The 23304-nt window shown below is 62.4% G+C and overlaps 1 protein-coding gene across 3 annotated transcripts in view; it reads right to left on the bottom strand.

Moving 5' to 3' along the window:
- Window positions 1–4769: 4769 nt before the first annotated feature.
- Window positions 4770–23304, bottom strand: part of FIBCD1 (fibrinogen C domain containing 1) — a 32251-nt gene continuing 13716 nt past the window's right edge. For all 3 annotated transcript variants that reach the window (XM_027035406.2, XM_053204501.1, XM_027035407.2), the window contains 5 exons: window positions 22658–22817; window positions 22148–22284; window positions 10834–10930; window positions 5631–5810; window positions 4770–5088 (listed from right to left, as the gene is read on the bottom strand). In XM_027035406.2, coding sequence (XP_026891207.1) covers window positions 4829–5088; window positions 5631–5810; window positions 10834–10930; window positions 22148–22284; window positions 22658–22817 — 834 coding nt within the window. In that variant the 3' untranslated portion in view covers window positions 4770–4828. The remainder of the gene's footprint in view (window positions 5089–5630; window positions 5811–10833; window positions 10931–22147; window positions 22285–22657; window positions 22818–23304) is intronic.

The raw sequence follows: 23304 nt of genomic DNA, 5'->3' as shown, positions 1-23304 counted from the left end.
GGGCCACCCCATTCCCGCCCGGAGAAAATCTCCACTTGGCTCTCTGACAGGCCGAACTCCAAGAAGAGGTTCTGCTGTGAGGCCCGCCATGACCCAGGTCCCTTCAGGGCTGGTGCCCGCAGCTCTGAAAAGAGGCCACAGGAAGTCCCGAGTGTTGGGGCTTGGGGTGGGGGTGAGTAGGAGGAGGTCCCCAGGTGTCCCCCTGAGAACAGCCGGCCCGAGAGATTGCTTTCAAGTACTCTTCCTGGACTCCCTCCAGGGGATGGGCAATGGGAGAGGTGACGACCTCTGGGCCTCCAGAGCAGCAGATCGACAGGCTCTGGGCTGTGGGAAGGTCAAGGACGGCTCAGGCTGACAGCCAGAGAGCAGTAGGCTCCGTTCAGCTTCCTGGAACAGAGGCTTTTCACGGGGTCAGGGTAAAATGGGAGAGAGGTTTCAGGGGGTCCTGCTTTCTTCCACCAGGACTGAGGTTCCCCGGGAAACCTCCCTAGAACATCAGGGCCAAGTCCCAGGATGGCCAAGCTCACAGCAGCCTCAGTTCCTTAAGACACCCCGGCCCTTGCTTCTCTGCATAGGGCTGTGACCTTGCAAGAGTGGGATGTATTGGGGTGACAGCCTGGCAGTTGGCCCCATGAGCCTGTGGGGAGGCAGGTGGCCGTGATCAACTCAGTGACTTCCTGCGGCCTGGCCCAGGAGCCACATAGCCAGGGGGTCCCTGTGGGTCTGATACTGAGAAGGCGAGACCGCACGCCGTTGGCCGGGGACACGTTATGAAGGGGGTTAGCGTTCTGTGAACGTTCTAGAAGCCTCCAGCCACCGGGACACAGACCTCTGTCCCCCGTGTGGCCCGGTGGGCAGACACCCTCCAGCTGCCCCCACAGGGGGCCTCAGGCAGGGCTCCAGCACATCCCGGCTCTGGCCCCGCACCAGGTCTCTGATACGGGCACTCGATAGATGTTGGACTTCATTAAATCAGCTCAGGGGGTGATTTTGTCCTCAAGCTTCACACTGGTTTTATGAATAGCCACTAGGGACTGTTGTTTTTAATAAAGTCTCAGCTCCTCAGGACTCCAGTCTCGGCCACAAGAGAGACCCTGGGGACCCCCGTGGGATGCACGGGCCCGTCCCCAGACGCCTGGCCCCAGGAGGATCTCCCCCGCCGGGAGGTGGCCCAGCTGCTGGCCGGTGTGCGGCTGGTTCTGCTCAAGGATCTGGGGCGGCCTCTGGGGACACAGGGCTACCTGGGAAACACCGTTTCTTCAATAGAAATAAAGACGGTGAGGAAGTCTGGGGAAATCGGGCAGGAGGCGGCCTTGACGTGGGGCGCCGGGCAAGGTTAGAGGCAGCCGGGTCAGCACAAGACTTTATTAGAGACAGGGACACACGACGCCAAGTGTTCGCAGCCCAGACCAGCTTCTGTCCCACACCACGCTCTGTTCATCGGCAGCCGTGCTGGTCCTCCAGCACCTCCACACACACCCTGCCAGCCGTGTGTGGACAGTCGGGCAGTCCCCCCCGTGTCCAGCCCCAAACCTCTGGGTCTGCTGAGTCCTGCCAGCCGCTTGGCCCCCTTGGGGTCTGGGGATAGCTCTCTCCCTGCAGGCAGGTGAAGACAGAGGCCCTGGGGAGGCCCCCGGCTGCATGGACCAGAGCCTAGTGCCCTCTGTTCTAGGGTTAGCACGTCTCCCACAGGCACGTTGCTCCTCAGACTGCACAGGACAGAGGTGTGACCACGGGCCTAGCCGAAGCCCCCCGTCGCCATGACGTGTGGCAGATCCTGTTGACCGACCTTCCGAATCCTGGGTGATGGGGCTCGGGCCCCAGACCGGCCAGCCAGAGGCCCGTGTGACCGAGGGTGGCTGGTGGGGCGAGCAGGGGGGCAGGAAGAGGCAGGCCTGTGATACCGTTTCTGCCCCCAAGACGAACATTCTCAAGCCGAATTGCACACAGCCACAGGGGGACGATGCAGTCTGGGCACTACTCCCGGCGCTGTCCTGATCCCCTGGTGGGTGGTGCTGAGGCCACCAAGGGCGGAAGTGCAGGCGCCATCCACCCTCTGGACGCAGCGAGCTCAGGTGGCCCATCAGGCCGCCTCTGGTTGAACTCTCGAGAGACGCGTCCAAAGCTTGGGGCGGGGGGTGCAGAATGAGTGAGGCCACTGGCTGATTGCACAGAACCTACCCGTGCTAGGGGAAGGGAACCTTCGGCAGCTTCTGGAGCCACATGCCCTGCCCCCCGAGATCCCCGTGTCGAGACCCCTCCTCTGCTTGACTCGTCGTTCCCCTCATCAGTGGAAGAAGGAAAGGGAGGGAGGGTTGGTCAGGTCACAGACCCCCACTGTCAAACCATCAGCTTAGGCCCCTCGAGACGGAGTTCAGGTGCAATGAGCCTGGGTCCCGGGTGACCTTTTGCACACATCTGTCGTCCCTCCGTCCTCAGTGGAGCTGCGTCTTGCGGCTTGCTCTCCTGACACCCTCTTCTTCCTGGGATCACTCACTCGATGGCCATCCACGCTGACCTCACACCGCGGGCTCCTGGAGGCCGGGGGCCAGAGCCTGCTTTGCTCAGCACAGCCTCCTGGCCCAGAGCGGGTGTTCAGGGACCCTCTGTGCTCCTCACCAGCCTTCAAAGGGTGCCCTTTAGGAAGGGGGGTGCGTTGGCCCACCGTGACGGCTTCAATGCCCATTCAGCCAGTGTTTGAGCCGGCCACAGCCCTCTGTGCCAGTCCTGGGCCGGGAGCGGGGCTGGCGCTCTCGGGTCGGCAGGAACGGGTGTCTTCAGGTCGGCCGGATGCTCCTGAAGGCCACCCAGACCTGTCCCCACACCAGGCTGGAGCCGCGGCACACGTCTGTTCTGCAGCCAAGCCCTGGCAGGAGTGCCCCTGGGCTTCCCGACGCGCACGCACATCTGTGAATCCGTTAACATCACACTCACCAGGAGTTTGTGTGATGACAGATCAGAAAGCGCTCGACACTTTCCAAACGGCGGCTGGCACTGCAAGGCTGGCGGCAGAAGCCGGCTCTTGCCTGGGGCTGGTGGGGGAGAAGGGGGCTCCCTGGGATGAGGACTTGGGGTCCCACCCAGCCAGAGTCTGCACTGTGGCCGCGGGTCCTGGCAGCTCGGGGTGGGGTGGGGGGCTGGCTCTCTTCTGGAGGACGGGAAAGGGGACTGGCAGGGGAGAGCCCTCCCCCCCCCCATCTCCCCCACCCCACACGGCTCCCCGGCCCCTCCAGCAGCCGGGCTGCTCCCCAGCACCTGCTCACCCTGGGCTGCAGCCGTCTGTTTCACGGCCATGTTCGCTTCAAGCTGCGGGGCCGACAGGGCAGGATGCGGTGTTGCCCAGCGCCCAGGCAGGCCCCGGCCCACAGCAGATGTCCTGCGAAACTCTGCTGAAGGCTGCAACCAGGTGGAGCTCCAGGGGACCGGCCAGGTTGCACACAGGTCCCTGGCACGTGATTACTGAACCGCAAACTTGGGTGGGTGGGGAAGGGAGAGCTATGTGCCTGTCTTCATCTGCCTTCCAGTGAAGGAAGGAAACACCCCCTCCCTCTCTCCCTCTCCCGCCCACCCTCCGGGCAGCCCCCCAGGGTGACCTTCCAGCCCTCTCGAAGCGCCCCCCCCCCCCCCCCCGTCCCCATCAAATCCCCACAGGTAGGAATGTAGAAAAACAGCCTGGTGCTTGGTTCTGAGGGCAAAGGCATTGGGGTCCCAGCGGGTTGATATCAGGTTGAGGGCTGCTCATCTTGGCCAGTTCTTAGGGGGAGGGGGAGGGGTAGAGTGATAGTATGTTGGGCATTGGGAGGATTCAATGAAAGATGGTTTCGAGCGTCTGGTGGTGCCTCAGTCTCCCCCATTTGCCCAGCGAGTCTTGGCAGTGCCCAGAGTCACCAGCAGGGGGCAGCCGCCCCCACTTGAGACAGCAGTCTGGGGGCTGAAGGGCTAACGGCCACCCAACCCCTCCTGGTCCACCCTCCCCCCTGCAGACCTGATGCCAGGGGGCCCTAGGATCCCGGAGTCCCTGGGAATGGTGGGACACGCCCCACGGCAGCCCAGAAAAGAGAGATCCTCACCGGCCAGGCCCAGAGGATTCAGGACCTGCCCCAGCCTCCCGCGGGAAAGAGGATAGGGTGGGGTGGGGCTCCGCCGCCCCAGGAAGGCAGGAGGCTGGGCGCAGCAGCCAAAGGGACTGAGGACCTCCCAGGCCTGCAGGAACACAGGGGTGGGGGTGGGGGAGCTCCAGGAAACTGGCCTCGGGGTAGGAATCCCCACGGGCAGCCGCACCCCGGCCTGGCCTGGGGGAAGGGTTGGCATATGGCTGTCCAGCCTTTGTCTGGTCCTTGGGGGAGAGGCCGGATCCTCAGGCACCAGGGAAGTGAAATTTCGAGGCCAGAGGCGGCTGGCCTCAGACCTGACTCAGAAAGACCAGACACTCCCTCCGTCTCCTGAAAAGGCTGCTGGGGTGCCGCTGGCCCCTGCCCTGTGCCCCCATAACGCCGGGTGTCTGGACGGGCGAAACGGAGGGTCTGCTGGGGTGCCGGGCCGACTGCTGAGCACGGGAAGTCAAGACGCTTAGCCTAGGAGCCAAAGTCCGGGCGGGCAGAATTTGGGGGTGTCGAGTCGCCCCCCCCCCACATCAGCAGAGGTGAACTGAGGGGTGAGGACAGCGTGAAGGGGACGTACAACCCCCCCCAACACGTGAGCAGGCCGGCCACGTGCGGGCAGGTGGGCGTCGGGGGGAGAGATGCAGGGTGGGGCTGGGCTCAGGGGGCGCGGGGATGGGTGGGGGCGGGGGGCCGGGGGGCCGGGGGCCGGGGTGGGGAGCGCCCAGCTAGCGGTCCTCGCGGACCGGCCGGATCTTCATCTCGGAGAACTTGAGCGAGTACTGCCAGCCGGTCCAGGAGGACCACTCGATGCCGTCGGCGTAGGAGGCGTGCGCGCCCCGCAGGTACTGCCCGTTCAGGTTGGACGTGTGGCAGTTGCGGTACCACCAGGCGCCGCGGTAGAAGGCCGCGCAGTTGTTCTCCGAGTGGTCACCGTCGCGGTCCTTGGTGGTGAACCTCATGCCGCTGTGCTTCAGGAGGGAGTCCCCTGCGCAGGCGCAGACACAGACGCACGCCGCTGCGTCCTCAGGGCGCCTCCCCTGGACGTGCGCGATGGCGCACGTGTGTCCCCGCTGTGCGCGCACGTCTGTCCCACCACACCCGGGAGCCTGTGCGGCTCGCGTGCGCCCACGGTGCCGCCCGGGGGGTCCCCGGGCTGTCCCTGGGTCCTGGCCGTCTCTGTCCCTTCTCCCAGCTTCTTCACGCGCTCCCTCTCCTTGCCCTCCTGCCTCCGCCTCAGAAGAGAAACCCAGCCCAGAGAGGTGCAGCCACCACACTTTAGAGGCCCAGCGGAACACAAGCCCCGGGTGTCCTGCTGCCTGGCTCGAGGCTCCCTTTGCCCGTCTGCCAAATGGGTGAACAGTTCGGGCCCCGGTGCTCTGCGTTGCCGGGATGGGGGCCAGGTGGGACTTGAAGGTGGAGGTCAGAAGCACTGGGCCTGGGGCTTCTTTGACCTCCTGAGTGGGGAGACTGGTGGGCGTCCCCCCACACCTGCCCTCCCTTTTCCCCGCTGCCGCCCCGGGGTCCCACCTGCAGTGCCCGAGTAGTCGGCCACGGTGAGCGGGTAGCCGTCTTCCTCCGGGTCCACGGAGAACAAGCCCACGCCAAAGCTCCCGTAGCGGGCGTAGGCCGTGCCGTTCTCAAAGTCCTCGAGGTCCACGTGGAGCTCGTAGGCGGCCTGCGTGGTCAGAGCGTGGATCCTCCTGAGCCCTGGAGTCGGGGAGGGAAGGGCAGACGTGGGGGGAGGGGCTCACAAGGTGACCCCCGCGGGAGGGAACTGGGGCGACCAGAGAGCCGAGGGCACACGGCTCGGGCCAGCCTGTGTTTGGCAACAAACCGAGGACCGACCATTTCTCGTGTTTGGTTTTCTCTGTCGGGCTTTAAGTCGGGCTCTGCTTTCCAAACGTTTGAGTGGAAGGTCAGTAGAAAGACTGTAGGTTTCAGAAGGAACCCGGAAAACCTGGGTTGGGGGTGGTGACCCCCCTCATCCTCTCTCCCACTCAGGGCTCCGGCCGGAAAGGATCTGGGACTCGTATATATCTCCCTGAACCTGGCCTCTGAGACTTTGCACATGCTGTTCCCTCTGCCTGGGACACTTGTCCCTACTCCCCCACATTATGCTCTGTTCGTTTTCAGGCCGCACCTGGGGAAGGCTGCCTGGCCTCCTGTCTGGGTCAAGGACCTCTGCCAACCCAGCTGCTCCCCCCGTTGGTGTGTATCATTCTGTGCCCCCAAGGCTTGCCCCCCACCGTGGAAGCTCCATGAGAGCAACGGACTGTCCCGTTCACGCTGAATCCCGGCATGTGAGCAGGGCTCCGTCCACCATAGGTGCTCAATAAATGCTGCCTTAGCGGCTGGGCGGAGAAGTGGGAGGGCTGAGTCTCCTGCTGTCTCCAGGGCCTGGCCCTGTACCTGCCCCCACACCCCCATCGTCCCGCGCCCTCCCTCCCTCCCACACACTCACATTCAAGGTGCTTCCCTGCCACTTTGATTACCTCTTGATTACGAGGGCGTTTAATTAAAATTACAACTTATCAGCATCGAGTGACACTTCATCAGCCTCTCCCTCCTGAGCTCCAAACCCATCGGTGGGGCCGGGGTGTGCAAGCTAACGGGGCGAGAAGGCTGTGCGGACCCTCCCCCAGCGAGGCCGGAGGGAAGCCTGGGTCCCACGGTCTAGGTCGGGGGCACAGGAGAAGCCGCCGTGACGTCGCAGGGGCCACGGCAAACCCCGCCCGCCCTACTCTCCCGGGACCTGGCCAGGACCGGGGTCTGAGAGCAGAAGGGTCTCGTCTCCCTGCCTCTCTCTGCTCTGCTCTGCTCCCCCCCCCCCCCCCCGGGCTGGAGTTTCAGAGCAAGCCGCTGTCCCTCTCTCGGGGCCCCGGCTTGTACACCTGCGGAGTGGGCCTCACGGGGCTGAGATGAAGGGCCGGGAGGGTTCCTCAAGCTGTAAGGGCAGGGGCGACAACAGCCACCAGCTGGACGGCACTTACGAATGCCGGGCACCATTCCGAGCACTTCTCGGGGGTTAATGAATCCAGCAGAATTAGAATGAGTCCAATTTAATTAAAGAATCCCTGTACAGCTCTTAGAACAGCGCCTGGCCCGCTGCACATGTTACCCGGGTGTCTGTTGCTCCTGCTGTCATGATCAACGAGGCAGGGGCTTCATTATCCCTATTTTACAGGTGAGAAAAATGAGGCACAGAGAGGTTAAGGTGCCGGCCCAGGTCACCCAGCTGGTAAGTGGCAGAGCTAGGAGTTGAACCCAGGCAGACTGGCCCAGACGCCTTGCCCTTACTCAGTTCTTGTCCGAGACTGATCATCGGCTCCAGGGGCAGGGCAAGAGGGAGACCAGCCTGGCAGGGACGCTGGGGAATCCCTTTTCCCCATCACTGAGTGGTGGCTGGTGCCCAAAGGCCCACATTTGGCACATCATTCCTCTGGGCTAAGCTGGACGGGCCATCCCAGCGCCCGCGAGGGGCCCCTGGGCAGGGTGCCCTGGAGGAGGGGCCGGGTGGGGGCTGCGGGGTTCCTCTGCCGTCTCCACCCCCTTGCTCTCCCTCTCTCTTCACTTTCTGTGTTTCTGCAGCCCCTGCAGAAATCCTGACCTGCCAGGACACTCCCACCCCCCTGCCCCGCCCCCCGCCACCTCGGTGGGCCCCTGGATGGTGAGCTGAGATCGGGGCCCCCATCGCCATCAAAGCTGGAGGAAGAGGCGGCTGGGGGGTTAAAAGAGAGAGGAAGGGGCGCCTGGGGGGCCCAGCCGGTTGAGCGTCCGACTTCGGCTCAGGTCACGATCTCACGGTTGGTGAGTTCGAGCCCCGCGTCGGGCTCTGTGCTGACCGGCTCAGAGCCTGGAGCCTGTTTCAGATTCTGTGTCTCCCTCTCTCTCTGACCCTCCCCCGTTCGTGCTCTGTCTCTCTCTGTCTCAAAAATAAATAAACGTTAAAAAAAAAAAATTAAAAACAAAAAAAAGAGACAGGAAAAATACTCAGACCTCCAACCCTCCTATCGTCACCCTGAACAAATTCCCAGATGGGTTACGGATCCGCACCTAATATAAACACTAAAGAAAAAAAATTTTTTTTGTTAAGATAGGAGACATTTTTAGAAAACCGGGAGGGGAAAGCAGGGCCTCAAGCCCAGAGGATAGGAAGGAAAAAACTGGCAAGAATTGGCTACATAAAAGTTTAAAACATCTAGGAAATCAGCAATAATTTAACAACAGCAACAAAAAAGCAGCCAAAAGGCAAATGACTGGAAGTAAATATGTATCATGTGCATCTGACAAAGAATCAATAACCTTAATATATAAAGAGCTCCCATAACTCAATAGGAGAAGACAAAACCCTGGATGAAAGGGGACAGGGGAGTGTGGAAAAGCAGAGGGAGGGAGCAGCCAGGGCGGTAGAGGGCTACGTTGACATTCTGCTCAGGGCTCCCTGTCTGCCAGGAGCTAATCAAGGCCCTGCTTAAATGCTTCCTCCCGAAGCTTCGGTGGCTGCTGATAGATTTCAATTAAGATGCCGTGAGTGGCAGGGTCACCAACGCTGTTCTAAGGGGGTGGGTGGTGATATGGAAACAGCACCCCCCCCCCCCCAGCTTCTCCCTGTCTTTACGCACCCACCTGGGGGCGGGGCCGAGGGACCGGGGAAGGGTCTCCCACCTAGAAGCTTCTCTCCCCCGGCCCCTATCCCGCCCCTGCTCTCATTCACTCAGTTCAGGGTATACTTTAAAGCTCGTGAATCCTGCCCAGGCGTCCTCTGCCCCAACACACACACACACACACACACACCACACACACACACACCCCCCCCACTCTTTCTGGACCTCAGTTTCCTCACCCATAAAAGGGGAGGACAGCAGTGCAGCTGTGAGGGTGGGTGTGAGGGGTCAAGGCTGAAGTGTATAAGGTGGGCTGGGCACTAAGTAGAGACCGTGGTGATGAAGTCCACACTGGCCTCTCCTGCAGCCAGCCCCTTCCTGGTAACAGGGACACAGGGCAGGTCAGGACAGAGAGGGTCCTGTCCTCATGCATCGCAGGGTCATGGAGGCGGGAGACAGACATAAGGCAAATGACAGCGTAGATCACCAGCCGGGTGCCTCTGCGCACACAGCGAGCGGGCACGTGCCCGGTCCCACCTCTGGGACTGGCCCTCTCCTTCCCCCCAGAAGGTCCCCTGAAAGCAAGCCCTACAGGCCTGGGATCTTCCTGACGCCCACCTGGAGCCCAGCCACATGCCCCGTGCCTTTGTTCTCACCTCCTCTCCCTCCTGCCCAGCTGCCCCAGCCCTGCTAGGGGGGACGTTCCCAGATGTCCATGCCTGGGGAGGCCAGAGTGGGGCCGGTGTGCCCTGGGGTGTGTGAGGCCATTCACACATGGCGTGTCTTTCCCGTGCTGTGTGTTTATTTTGTTTTTTAAAGTTTATGTCTTTAAGCCGCCTCTACACCCAACGTGGGGCTCAGACTCATGACCCCGCGATCAAGAGTCACACGCTCCTCCGACTAAGCCAGCCAGGCACCTCGGTTTTAATATATATTGAAAATATAAACGGGGGTGACTGCTAACGGGGGCACAGGGCTCTGAGCTTTCTGGGGTGGAGAAGACGTTCTGGAATTAGGAGAGTTGCACAACTCTGAATATATTAAACCCCCCCTGGGGGTGCCTGGCTGGCTCAGTCGGTTAAGCATCTGACTTTGTCTCAGGTCATGATCTCGCGGTTCGCGAGTTCGAGCCCCACGTCAGGATCTGTGCTGACAGCTCAGAGCCTGGAGCCCGCTTCGGATTCTGTGTCTCCCTGTCTCTCTGCCCTTCTCTTACTTGCATTCTCTCTCTCTCTCTCAAAAAACAGCAACAACAACAAACCCTGAACTGTGCACTTTAAAACAGTGAATTATATATACATAAAGCAGGGGCACCTGGGTGGCTCAGTCACTTGAGCGTCCAACTCGATTTCAGCTCAGGTCACGATCCCAGGGGCTGTGGGATCGAGCCCCGCATCGGGCTCCCCACTGAGCATGGAACCTGCTTGGGATTCTCTCTCTCCGCACTCAAGTTCTCTCTCTCTCTCTCTTTCTCAGATAATAATAAAGAAAACCTCACCTCGAGTCCCAACTCCCTCCCAAATATATATAAGACCTCAGACCTGTGATTTTTTATGGATGTTATGCTTCCGAATGACATTATGTAAGATACCCCAATGTTTAAATGCGTGAATTTAAAGATAAATAGTATCTAAACATAATATGGACACGAGCTTTTTAAGCCCTTACTCTGCTCCGCACAGACCGTGTGCCAAAGATGGGAAACGAGCGCCGTGCCCTGGGGCCCCAGGAACTGTGGCCTCTCTTTTGGGAGTCATGGCCTTGGTGCCCCAAGCACACCTCGGGCGTTTGCTGACCCCCGAGGGCAGGGCAGTTTGGGGGGTTGGTCTGGCCCTCCCCGTACCCGACACCGAGCCCTGCCCCTGCCCCCAGCTCTCTGGATCCAGGATGGCCACCGGCCGTCCCGCCTGGAAACGCACACACCCCTCCAAGGGACCCCCCGTCTCGCCGCGCCCCTTCTTCCTTTGGCCTCCTGCTCACCGACCGCAGACACGCTGAACGCACGGAACGCCTTTCCGGGCAACGCCTGGGAGCTGGCTCGGGTGCGTGGAGGCCCCTGGAGACCCTGACCTCCCGCCACCCGGGGAGGGCGCGTCCCCTCGGCAGGCAGGTGTCCCGGCCCTCACCTAGCCAGTGCTCCCCCGTGAGCTTGCCGAAGCCGTCCCGGTACGCTTCCCAGCCTCGGAAGAAGTTCACGGAGCCGTCCTCCCGGCGCTGAAACACCTACAAAGGATGGAGAGCTGGGTCCAACAGCCCCCGGGCCCCCCACGCCCACCCCGACGTGCCCCCGGCCCCAGGCACTGCCTCCACCTGCCTGCTTGCGGAGGGCAGGGGCCGGGCTCCCCGCCCCCGGCACGGGACCCAGAGCAGAGCAGGGACTCAGGGGCCTTCACGGTGGCACAAGGTGGGACAGACTAAATGCCCCCAGACCCCCAAAATGGCCCCCCAGGAAGGAATCCCGCTAGACCCGGGTGCTGAAACCCTGGCTTCCGGGCCCACCTCTGCTGCCTTGCTGGACGACCCTGGACTGGCCCCACCCGGGCCTGGGCCTCAGTTTCCCCACTGGTCAAATAAGAATCGTGGGCAAGGGCCCTAGTATCTTTCCCCGGGGTCAAAAGGAAACAGCAAAAAATCCATTCTCGAGTTGGTAAAAACCAAGAACGCCCACACACATGCCCCGAAGCCTCCAGAGCTCCGTGTCGCAAAATGATTCTGCCAGAGCCACGCATGCCCTCCCCCCGGAATAAGATCCGTGGGGGCTTGGGGAACCAGAGCCCCAGCCGCTCCTGGGGGGTGGGGGCTGGGGCCAGCAGTCCGCAGCCCACGGGGGTGTGACTAGGGGGGGGGAGGGACAGCAGTCCACAGCCCACGGGGGTGTGACTAGGGAGGGGGGGCCAGCAGTCCACAGCCCACGGGGGTGTGACTAGGGTACCGATGAGCAGCCGAGCTGCCTCTGTTCTCCGTTTTAATAACCTTCTTGATTTGGGAGTCAGGAATCCCATCGGTTAAATTGCTTTCAAATAAGTACCACGCTGGTCCAGGCCAGAGAGCTGCCTTGAGTATTTCCAGAATCCGCTGACGATCCCGTTCCTGGCTGCCCCCTCCCGCCCCCCTCCCTTCCAACTCGTTCTGTGTAACAAGCCTTTTTCTTGCTTGTTTGCCGAGGCAGCACCCGCTCCCCCTCTGCCCCGCCCCCCCCCCCCCCCCCCCCCCGCCTCCATCTGTGCGAGGTGTTAGAGATTTGGCTGCGGCACCAGCAGCCTGCCGGATTCATTACTAAGCAGCCTGATTTCGGTCGCCCGGAACCGCCCGGGCGCATCATCTGCTGTGAGCTTGGCCTCCTGCTCTGCCCCTGCCCGTGGGGACCCGTCAGTCACGGCGTTTGGGCAGCCGTGACGTCAGGGAGTGGCTTCGCTACCTCAAACCTGGCCCGGCCCCGACAGGTGGAAATGCTCAGAAGGGACTGGCTGGGGAAGGAAATTCGATCAGGCTCGGAGAGATCTGAGAGGTGGTGGGCAGCGGGTATTGACGGGCCGGATTGGGACCCTGAGCACGCGCCCTTTGAAAGGCTTAATCCTGGCAGAAGCTCAGACGCTCCCCTGAGAAGCCTCCAGAAGGCAGAAGGCAGGGGGGAGCCCGTTTCTGCGGAGGAGGGAGTCGGGGGCTGGGGAGACGGGGGGCGGGATGGTGAGGACCTGGGCCCCGCCACCTAGAACGCTGGCCATTACTGCACCTCTCGGAGCCTCAGTTTCCTTCTGTATAAGTGGGGGTCACAGCAGCACCTCCCCCATGGACCGTGGCGGTCCACGGAGAAGACGCTCGGGGCCTGGCACACGGTCGGGGCTTGGTGCATGCCCGCTGCAGGGGAATGGCCACATGGAGACCCAGGCCTGGCCGTCGGGCCTCCCTCTGCCCCTCTTCCGCAGCCCCTGCCCCAGGAATGCCCTGCTCTTCCTTCCAGACTTGCCCCCTACGCATGTCCTTCCTGGGCCGTCCAGCAGCCCACCCACACGCCTCCCTCATCCATTCAGATGTTCCACTGAGCATCTCCCTGAGGGCCGCGGGACACAGGGGACCCCCTCCCACGCGGGAAGCAGGACTGATCTTTTAAATATGAAATGTATCGTCAAATTGGTTTCCATACAACACCCGGTGCTCATCCCTACAGGTGCCCTCCTCCATGCCCCTCACCCACCCTCCCCTGAAGCAGGACCGATCGAAGGGGGGGGGGGCAGGGCGCCCAAGATGAGCTGGTGTCGAGCGCCCGCCACGGCAGGTGCCGGGGTTGAGTCCTCACTGAGCACACGCTTGTTTACCGAATCCTGTCCCCCGACCCCCTCGTCCCTACAGCGGACAGAAGCCAGGCGGCCGTGAGCGTGGAGTGGGCAGTCTGACCCACACCTCACACCCCAGCCCAAGGCCAGGCTGGACACCCAGGGGCCAAAGTCCTACCCACCCACGTCACTCTTATTTGCCGCTGGCCAGAACTGTCTCCCTCCAGAGAGCCGACCTCCAAACCCTGTTCTCAGCCCCTCTTTCCCGGTGCCAGTAACAGGCCGGAGCGCTGCTGGGCTCGGCCCGGCTGCACCATCGGTGGGTGAGCACGGGCCGCCCTGCCCCCGGGGAAACCACACTGCCATCAAACAAGGGTGGCAGACGTCCCCGACGGACGGTTTAGGTCTGCACCAGCTTAGAAGCCACAGCAATTGTGTGCCAGCGAGAACGCTTTAACCGCAGGCGTAATGAATCATGATCCTCGAAGGGCCCAGACACATCCGCGAGGAGGGTCTGCGGTTAAGACTTCATGACCACGATTGGGGCGCCTGGGTGGCTCGGTCGGTTAAGCGGCCGACTTTGGCTCAGGTCATGATCTCGTGGTCCGTGAGTTCGAGCCCCGCGTCGGGCTCTGTGCGGACAGCTCAGAGCCCAGAGCCTGTTTCGGATTCTGTGTCTCCCTCTTTCTCTGACCCTCCCCTGTTCATGCTCTGTCTCACCCTGTCTCAAAAATAAATAAACGTTAAAAAAAAAATTACAAAAAAAAAAAAAAAGAAGACTTCATGGCCACGACCCCGGGAGGCGCGGTTTACGTGACGACACGCACACCCACAGGCGTTTGTATCAGAAACCAAACCTTCCTGGAATGATACTTGCCCTTAGTAAGACGGATGGGCGCTAATATTTTCTATCCTGTCCTAATGTATTACACTCTGATTTAAAAAGTAGTACCGATCACAAACCGTTCAATTGATCTCGCCACCAGCCGAGAGATCACGGCCGCAGTCTGAGAAGCACGGCTCTGGACATTGCTGGCCTCTGCCACGGGCTGTCCTTACTCCTTGGCTCAAAACACTGAGCGACGGCACCGGCCAGGATCTCAGACTCGGCCCCCCGGCCTCGCCCTCAAGCCAATTACAGCGCCACGGGGCCGGCGAGTTCCAGGCGCGCGCCAGGCCAGACCGCTGGCTCTCCAGACTTCCCAGGAGTAGGCTTTCTCGGACTCGGGGTCCCAGGCTGAGCCGCAAGCTGGACTTCAGGGACGCTGGGTGGATGGCTGTCACCAGGCAGGAGGCCTTTGATTACAGAGCAAGGATCAACCAGACGGGAAGACGCGAAGAGGGAGCGCGTAAAAGATGGACGTATCCGCTTCCGGCCCGTCTGTCCTGCCAGTAGGATGTGAATTGCCACCCGCTCCCCCGCAAAAGGGGAAAAAGGTAGGGAAACAGAGTAACCTCAAGGCTAAAATCTTCGGTGGCCCGGCTCCCGGGCGCGTCTCCCTTGAGTTGCAGCCGCAAAGTGACCGATGCTGGACGCTCGCCGTCGCTCGGCCCCTCCAGCAGGTGACACGGAGGCAGACAGAGCGTGTTTTCTCGATGCGGATTCTCAGAAGCCAGTGCCTGCCGCCCGGCGTGTCCTCCAAGTGCCGTTTGGGGGGCTTTGCCAAGGGAGGGCTGGGCCCACACGGTCCCGCAGATGGTACCGGGCGGTTCCAAAGGAAGGAGCCGCTGCCCTTGGGGCGGTGGAGGCCGAGCGGAGTGGCCGACCGTCCCGCGTTTGTCTCCGCCGGGAGACAGATGGGCTCCTTTGTCCTGGGCGCCCGAGCCTGGCTCCGTGGTCCCCCCAGCACTGGCCCTGCCCTCACGGACGGCCACAGCCGTCCCCACCTCAGCCGGGGAGGGGAGGCTTTGCGCTCCCATATGGCAGGGGAGAAGGTGAAGGTGGTGAGCTGTGCAGAGCGGGGGGTCCTCAAAGCGGAGGGGGTGCCCCAGGCCCGGGAGCCCACCCGGCGTGGCTAAGCTGGGCCAGCCCCAGGAAGCGCCCTGGGCTGGCATCCAGGAGACCAAGTTCCACCGGGGCTCCAGCCGTGTGCCCACCTAAGTCTTGGCGTCTCTGTGCTGCGGAATGAAAGCCTCGCCGTCCCGGGCCCCGCGTGCTGTGGCTGGGCTCACGGGCGGGCTGGCTGGGGCGATCAGGCTGGGGTGGGTTCCAGGAGGGCTTCCCGGAGTAGGAGATGCTCAGCCGAACCGCACACTGAGCAGGGTCTTGGCAGGTGGTCAGAGAGACCCAGGGACGGGAGCTGGGTGGGTCCAAACCCTATGAGATGGGGCGGGGCTGTCTCTGCCACTTTAGAAGGGTCCCCAGGAGGCAGCACCTGGGATTTTTCCCTAGACTCTGACGAAGCTGCCCCAGAAATCATTTTATAGGGGCGCCCGGGTGGCTCAGTCGGGTTAAGCATCGACTTCAGCTCGGGTCATGATCCCACGGTTCGCGAGTTCGAGCCCCGCATCAGGCTCGCTGCTGTCAGCACAGAGCCCGCTTCAGATCCCCTGTCCCCCTCTCTCTCTGCCCCTCTCTCTCTCTCAAAAGGAAAATAAACGTTAAAAATTTTTTTAAAAAGAAAAAAAACCAATCAGTGACAGGCAGGATCTTGTGGGTTGGCGGCTTTGGGGTCCTCCAGCCTCCCTGACCTGCTGAGCAGGTGATTCGGGGAGGGGCTGTGGCAGAGGTGGATTCTTGTTTCTAAGAACAAAGACCTCGGATGCGCAACGCAGCCCTTCAGAGGCGGCCGCGGGGGTGGGGGGGGGGCACCTCTGGGCAGTGCCCCCAGCGTGCTCCCTGGGCTTGCTGGCGAGGGCACAGCTACAGGAGGCCGGGCGGAGTTCGAATCTCGGCCGTGTGACCTCGGACAAGTCACGGACCTTTTCCGCGCCTCGGTTTCCCCCTCTGCAACCAGGCCCCACCAGCGGCCCCTGCAGGGTTGCAGCGAAGACGCAGTGGAGCGACCGCGTAAACTGGGCGCCCGTGCTGGGTCTGCCCGACGTCGCCTCCCTCTCCTTCCGAACCGGCTGCCGAGCCCAGAAGGAAGCGGGCCCACTCCTTGTTTTCGACTGGAAGTGGTATCCCCGGGCTCGGCGCCCTGCCATGCTTCCCGGGCTTGGCAGTCGGTGCCTGCCGGCTTCTGGCAAACGCTGCCGGGAGCTGCTGTTTATCAAACGCAAAGAAAGGTACCAGACTGAGCCTTCACGTGTAGCACCCCGTTTTACGTCCAAAGTTTCACAAACCCAAACTGCTCTGGAGGGAGGCAGGCTTTCTCCCGGCAGATGGCTCGAGGGGACGCGGGGCCAGCCACCGCTCTCGTTTACTAGCGTGTGCGGCCCTAAGGACCCCGCAGGGCAGCGGGGAGCCGCGGCCGAGCCTGGCTGCGGCCTGGGGACGCGGTGGCCCGCGGATGGCTCAGCAGGTCCCCCAGCCGCCGCGGCCTGTCACGAGGACTAGCGAAGCCTCAGCCCAAGTGGGGAGGAGCCAGTGCCCCCCGGAGGGTCCCACGCACCTGCTGTCCAGCCCCCTCCCCGCCCAGGCTGGGGGTCCCGGGCTGGGCGCTGCGTCCGCGGTGGCTCCTGTGATGTCTTCCGAGTGAGGGAAGGATTTTCCTCCCTGCCTGGGGAGCTCAGGTGGGGAGGGGAGAGTTTTCTCGCACAGCAAAGCCAATTAGCGGCATATCTGAGCCGCTGACCTCGCACGACGGGAAAGCGCCTGGCAGAGAGCGTGGTCACCGTGCAGAACGGGGTTTGGGCCACTCAGCTCGCGGCGGTGGGAGCAGCCGGCCGCGCGGTGAATCCCAGTGGGAACGCAGAGCAGGATCGGTCCCACTGCGGATTCCTGCAGTAGGAGAGGCTGAACTGGCCCTGATTTCGGTGACCCCCGGTTGGTAATTATGCAAAGGCGAGGGAGGGTCTGGCGATCAGGCCCAGGGACAGCACGGCCACGGGCAGATCCCGGTGGGGCAAGGCTGTGCCTCAGGGCAGAGAGGCAGGGACACCCCAAGTCCACCCCGCGTCCTGGGCATGGCCACCCCATTCCCCAGGCCCTGCAAAGCAGCCACACAAGACACAAGGGCTACGCTGGTGGCCGGACCAGAAAGGGGGCGTGCCCCAAGAGGGGATGTGACCCTCCCAGTCTCGCACGGCCAGGGGGGGAGGTGAGCTGGAAACAGCCAGCCTGGTCCCACGCATCAGCTTCCAAATGGGGACATCCGGCCCCGGTTTTGGTGACTCTTCCTCCCCTGTAAACACCGCGGACCGTAAGATCCTATAGGAGGGAGCACGGCTCCTCTGTTCACAGGGAACGAATCCTCGAGGCTCGGCACGGACCCCTGCTCGCCCCGCTCCTCCCTCGCAGGGACACGGCCTGCGAAGGACTCTGCCGCTCTAACCCCCCCCCCCCCCGCCGTGAACGGCGCTCTATTAGCCTCGTCTACCAGACGAGAAAGTAAGGCTCAGTGAGGTGACGTGTCACCCCCACAGGTGCGAGCGGTCACTCGTGTGACTGGTGGGGAGGGAACACGGATGGTGGGCAGCCAGGCTGGGCCCCCTGCCCAGAGTCACGGGCCAGCAGGAAGCGGCCCCTCCCTCCCGCCTTCCCTCCTGCTTCTCAGGGGCAGGGGCGGGGGCGGGGCTGGGTGCACACGTCAAGTTCAAGAGCAGCCGTGACAATCAGCATGCCCTCATGTGCCCCCGGCCACTATGGGCTTTGATGAGCGTGGGGGGAAGGCTTGGGCTCATCACTCAGGGCCAGTGGCCGCATCAGCCCAAAGGTGGCCTTGTGGCATGTGTCCACCTGCCTCTGTGGCCTCCTCGCCCCCAGGAGCCACACGTGGCCTCTTTCCCACCTGGCAGTTCCTGCTTCCTGCAGTAACGATACAGGGCGCGCAGAACTCGCGTCCCCCCTCGCCGTGCCTGGGGCCCCAGCTCTCTGGGCCACTCCCCACCTGGGGAAATCCTGAGGGCGGCAGGAGCCCAATCTACCCTCGGGACAAAACCTCCCTCCTCTATCCCTGGCCCCTCCGGCCCCAGAGGCCAGCAGAGCAGAGCGCCCGCGGACCCAGACCGAGCCCTGCCACCTCCGTGCACAACACCGGGTGCGCCTTCGCTCTGCCTGGAACGCCGTTCTCACCTCATCCCCCAGCGCGTGGACCTCCCCGTCCAGAAGCCTCTCTTGGCCGCCCCCGGCTGGGTCAGGGGCTCTCCCCCACGCCCCCGACCCCCACCCCCCACCCCTACGGCCCTCGCACAAGTCAGCTGCTGTGCCCAGCCCCCCACCGGGCCAGGAGCTCGCCGTTGAATCCTCTGGCCTGTGGTTGGTGCTCAGTGGTTGAATAAATGACAGTCACCGTGTGACAGTGAGCTCCACGGACCTGCATGAGGCTGGGTGGGCGGGGTACCAGGCAGGGCAGCGGTGTATAATCCGTGAAGCGGCCCCTAGGCGGACGGGGCTGCCGAGCCCCACGCTTGCTGGGTCTGGTCTCTCCAGGAAGCAGGCTGTGGCTGCGGCCCCCGGTGCCCCGTCCGCCAAGGGAGAGCTCTCCGGTGTCCGCACTTGAGGCCTGGCAGCTTAGACACGGAGCCTAATGACGATGGATTGTACCGGGTTCAGAGAGACGGCCGCCGGCTCCTTCCCAAACAACAATTGAGTTTCCGAGAGATTCCGTGTGGCAGGGAGGTGATCCTGACAGATGCCCAGAGGTATCTGGGCAAAGATTGCTTTTGACGGAAGTCCAAATGGATATTAACGTTTATCGGGCTCCCGAGCACTTCTCAGCCGAGAGCGGCCTTTCTTGCGGGGCCCCTGATCCAGGTGTCTGAGCAGGAGGGCTGGGGCGGGTGGCTGGCGTTGCTCATCGACTCCCCTGTAACGGCCCCTGCAGCCCGGGCCCTGGATGTCGCCCTCCTCCCGGCCCAAATCCTGATGGACTTTCCGGGACACTGGCGTCACGTCCACCCGAGAGGAAGCGCCTGTGCTGCCTCCTTGGTCTTTCATTAAGCCCGTCCTAACCCTTAACTCTGATTTCTGGGCACTGGCTGTTGCATTGATGCTGCTCTGCCTGCCGAGGGGGTTCCCAGAGGCACGCACCGTAACTCAGATGTTCTGAGTTAGGAAAACAACAGAGCTTTTAGCCCCCAGACGCGGATCCGGGAGGCGTGAGGGCTCTCCTCCGGAGCTTGAAGAGAGGCTTGTGGGTCTGTCTGTCCCCGGGTCTTTGGGGGACCCTCAGCTGCTCTCACACCGGCTCTGCCCTCTTGAACGCACTCGCCAGGCCCCCGTGCCCATCTGCCTCACTCGGGCCTCCCCTGTCGCCACCAGCTCAGGAGAGCCGACCCCTTTCAAAACTGACCCTGTCCGGCCTGCCGCACCTTCAGGTCCCTCCACGCATTTCCTGGAGAAGCTTCCCGCTCCCCTCTGCCTGGACATCAGCACAGCAGGATGGCACCAAGCCTCTTGGTGAGAAACGGAGGCGTCCTGCCAGCCTCTCCCTGAGGCCCCAGGTGCCAAAGGCAGAGACCTGGGAGCCCATCTGGGGACCCCTGGGAAACGGCTGACCCCGTGCCCTGCTTCGGGTCCCCACGACTGTCCCCTGGACTGTGGTGACGCCCTCTTGGCAAAGAGCTCGGTAAGAGGCGGGGTCATACATAGCTCGGTCATCATTGGGTCGCCAGTGCCTTGCACACAGTCAACCTGCGTCCTTCCCCATCTTCTGAGATTTGGGGGAGGCAGGGATGACTCCCACTATGGCAGCTAAAGGCTCCAGCCGCTGGCTTTCTCAGCCTCCCTTGCGGTGAGGGTCGTAGGCACGCGGCCCCGGCCCCACCAGTCAGAACAGCCGCTGGCTCGACGGCTGGGGAAGCAAAGAGGCAGGGACACAGGGGATCTCCTTGAAAGGAACCGCAGACTGCATCCCAGGCCCGGACCCATCCTGGTGGGGGTGCCCGTGCCCAGGTGTAGCTGTGCCCAGGGCTCCGTGCCAGCGGCACTGGGGTAGGGGGTTTTCTACCAGGTCATGCCTGGCTAGCTCTGGGGGACTCCGTTCCTGGCTGCCTGGCCCTGAGCTGGTTTCTCTGGCCTCCCAGCCTCCCTCCGGTACATTCCTTTCCTGCTTAAATCAGCCATTTCCTGTTGCTTGCCGTTAAGACCTCTAAGTAAGGCTAGTGGGTATCCCCATTTTACAGCTAAGGATGCCGAGGCTCAGAGAACTTAAGTACCTTCCCCAAGATCACACAGCAGGACCGAGAGCCACACCCGGGTCCGTCTGTGGATGCCGGAATCCAAGTGCGTAACCGCCAAGCTCCCGACCTCTCCGGCAGAGGCTCAGCTACAGGCTTGTCGGCGGCATGAGGGAACCGTCTCCTGCTCTACACTCTCCCTGCCCCGCTCAAGGATGCACAGTCGGGTTATAGCTCCGGAGGCACAGTTCTTATGCTGTCTTTCCTCTCTCCAGCACCCTCAATAGCTCCCCGGCGCCCGGCCCAAACCCCACAGTCTGGGTTATTGGCCCCAGTCTCACCTCATCACATGCCCCGGCCCCCAGTTGACTCTGTTTCCTGGAGAGGCTGCGTGCCTCCTGAGTCCCAGACCCTTGTCAGGTTGCTTCCTCTGCCTGGAAAGCCTTCTCTTTCCTTCCCACTTCCTGTTCTCGCCGGCCTCTTAAGGCTTATCCGCAAAGCCCCCTTCGCCAGGAAGCTCGCACAGAGCCTCCCCTACCTCTGCTTACCGTCACTTCTTGCCCCCCAAATCCTCGCGGTTGCCAAGTTGTCTGGGACGACTGCGGCAGGGCCTTCCCCATCTCTGTGCTTCCCCAGCCCCCAGCACGCAGTTGGTGCTCAAAACCTGCCCATTTTTGAAATTAAATGTGAGGCCGAGAATCCTTAAAAAGTCGGCTTTACTGGCCCTGCTTTCATTGTCCCTGGGCCTCCCAACCACGGCCGACTTCGGGGGCGCTGAGCGGCTTTCGGGGTGGATGCAGATGTCCAGGGACAGTGGTATAGGTTGTTCACTGCTCTAGGGCGTCTGGCCAAGAAGCAAGGCTCACATCTACTCATCTTGCCAAGCCCAGGGTGCCAGTGTGCCAAAAGGAAAGGACATGCATTTTTAATTTATACAAAGTCACCCAATGGCCAGTGGCAGCCCTGTTGAAGCCCGGCCCCCAAGATAGAGCCGCAGGAGAGGGTTGGAAGGCCACTGATTTGAGTGGGAGAGAGACAGCAAGCTCTAGAATGGGGGGGGGGGGGTGGTCAGCAAACCACGGCCCCCCAGGACAACGCCTGCCTGCTGCCTGTTTTTACCTGACTTGTGAGCCAAGAATGGTTGGAACATGTTTAAATGGCTTTTAAAAAGCATAAGAAGAATATCTTAAAATATCTTGCGAATAATAGTTGGAGAGTACGGGAAAAATGTATGAAGTTCACATTTCCGTGTCCACAAGTGTTACTGAGAGAATCCAGCCAGGGGCCTCTCCCCGCCGCTCCGCCCCCTTCTCCTAGCTCCGGGGAGATTTCAGGGCCACCATGGCCACCCCTCCCCGCCCTCCCTTGGCCGTGGGGACCTTTCATGGCTCCTACTTCCCACCCAGGCAGGAACCAGAAGGTGCAGGAAAGTCACGGAAGTCACGACAGCTCTTTGGCAGGAAGTCATCGGGGTCTCTGCTCTCTGCCGTGTGCCCCCCCTAAAAGGGGGCACACACATCACGTATCGGGTAACTCAGAAGACAGCATCTACACACGCCCTTGAACTCACATCGGCGACAGGCGCCCCGTTTCGTCACAGAGCCCATCCCCCATTTGCCCGACACTCCCAGGGCAAGCACTGTGTTCCCAGAGCCTCGAGGATTGGGGAGCAGAAGGTGGCTCCACGGACAGGTGACGGGGCCTCAGTTCATGGCCTCCACTTGCCCTGTGCAGGTTTCTGGGGGTGTGGCGTTCCCGGGTGAGATTCGAGGCAGGTTTGTGGGGGCCAGAGGGCACACAGGCAGGCCTGGGCCAAGGGCAGAAGGCTGGGTGAGAGGCCGCTCAGAGTAGCCAGGTTCGTGGGCACAGTCCCCTGGGTCACCCCGGCCTGCCTGGGCGTCTGCGGGGCCGAGAGGAAGCCGGCCGCGCAGCGCGGGAGACTCACCGTCCAGCCGCCGCCGTCCGTGCGCATGTCACAGTAGACCTGGAAGCCGGCAGGGTAGTGTGTGGGGAAGACTGAGTAAATGCCATCCTCCTGCTGTCCGCTCAGGAGCACGTCCAGGCAGTCGCGTGGCGGAGGGCCTGCGACAGGGAATGCAGTCAAGGCGGTGCCCTGGCACCCGTGTCCCTCCCCACCCCCCTCCGTCCCTGGGTCTCCCTGATTTGTCAGTCTACCCTGCGGGGTCATGTGGGCCCCAGGGCACCAGCCTTGGGGGCAGACCTTGGCTCTGCTACTCCCTGCGTGCCTTTGGGTGAGTGAGCACCCTCTCTGAGCCTTGCCTTCCTCATCTGGAAAATGGGCACAGTGGGCCGGGAGAGGGCTCAACAGAAGGGTGCAGGTCGGGTGCTCCGTGCTGCCTGGCTGCAGAAAGTCCTGAGCGAACAGGAACAGCGTTTCCTTATCAGAGGGGTGGGGGAGGGACCACGGGGGTACAAAGCTGGGCACCCCACTCACCGCTGGCGCAGCCCCGGAGCCGCAATCCCCTGGCAGGCGCCCTCTGAAGGTCAGCCTTGACGCGGGGCCGGCCCAGCCCCCGGTCCCTCTGCAGGGCGTCTAGTACGTCACTGACCGAGTTCAGCAGGTGAGCCATGTGGCCTTGACTCTCGGAGAAAAGCTGTGGAACACGGGGGGCCCCTGCCAGCACCCGCCGGCACGGGCCAGCCCCTCCTCGTATGACGCCAGGTCCCCACCCTGCCCTGGCCCCCATCCGAGGAGGTCTCAGGTTGGGGGCTCAGGTGGGAAGGGACAGAGGGGCTTCAACAGAGACCCGTGTCCCTGCTGCGCCCCAGGCCCTGTCCTCATCCATTTCTGGGCCTCAGCCCCGGTGAGGTGACTGGAGGCAAAAGCCCAGGTGGGCACCTGGCACCAGGTTCAAATCCCAGCCCACCCATTTACCAGGTACACGTGGGTGGGTGACTTAACGAAGCCCCGAAGCGGGGCTGACAGCAGGGCACACAGGACCTGGCCCACCTCGTTCCACGAATTCCTAAGGCACCTTTCAGGCTACGAGACACCCTCACCCGGTCTCTCCCGGTTCCCCCAGCAAGGCCCTGGAGGCAGGGGTGATGGTTCTGCAAACAGGAGGGGGCCCTGGGATACCC

The sequence above is a fragment of the Acinonyx jubatus genome, chromosome D4 (assembly GCF_027475565.1).
Source record: "Acinonyx jubatus isolate Ajub_Pintada_27869175 chromosome D4, VMU_Ajub_asm_v1.0, whole genome shotgun sequence".
Taxonomy (NCBI): Eukaryota; Metazoa; Chordata; class Mammalia; order Carnivora; family Felidae; genus Acinonyx; species Acinonyx jubatus.
This window is presented reverse-complemented; position numbering and strand designations above follow the sequence as displayed.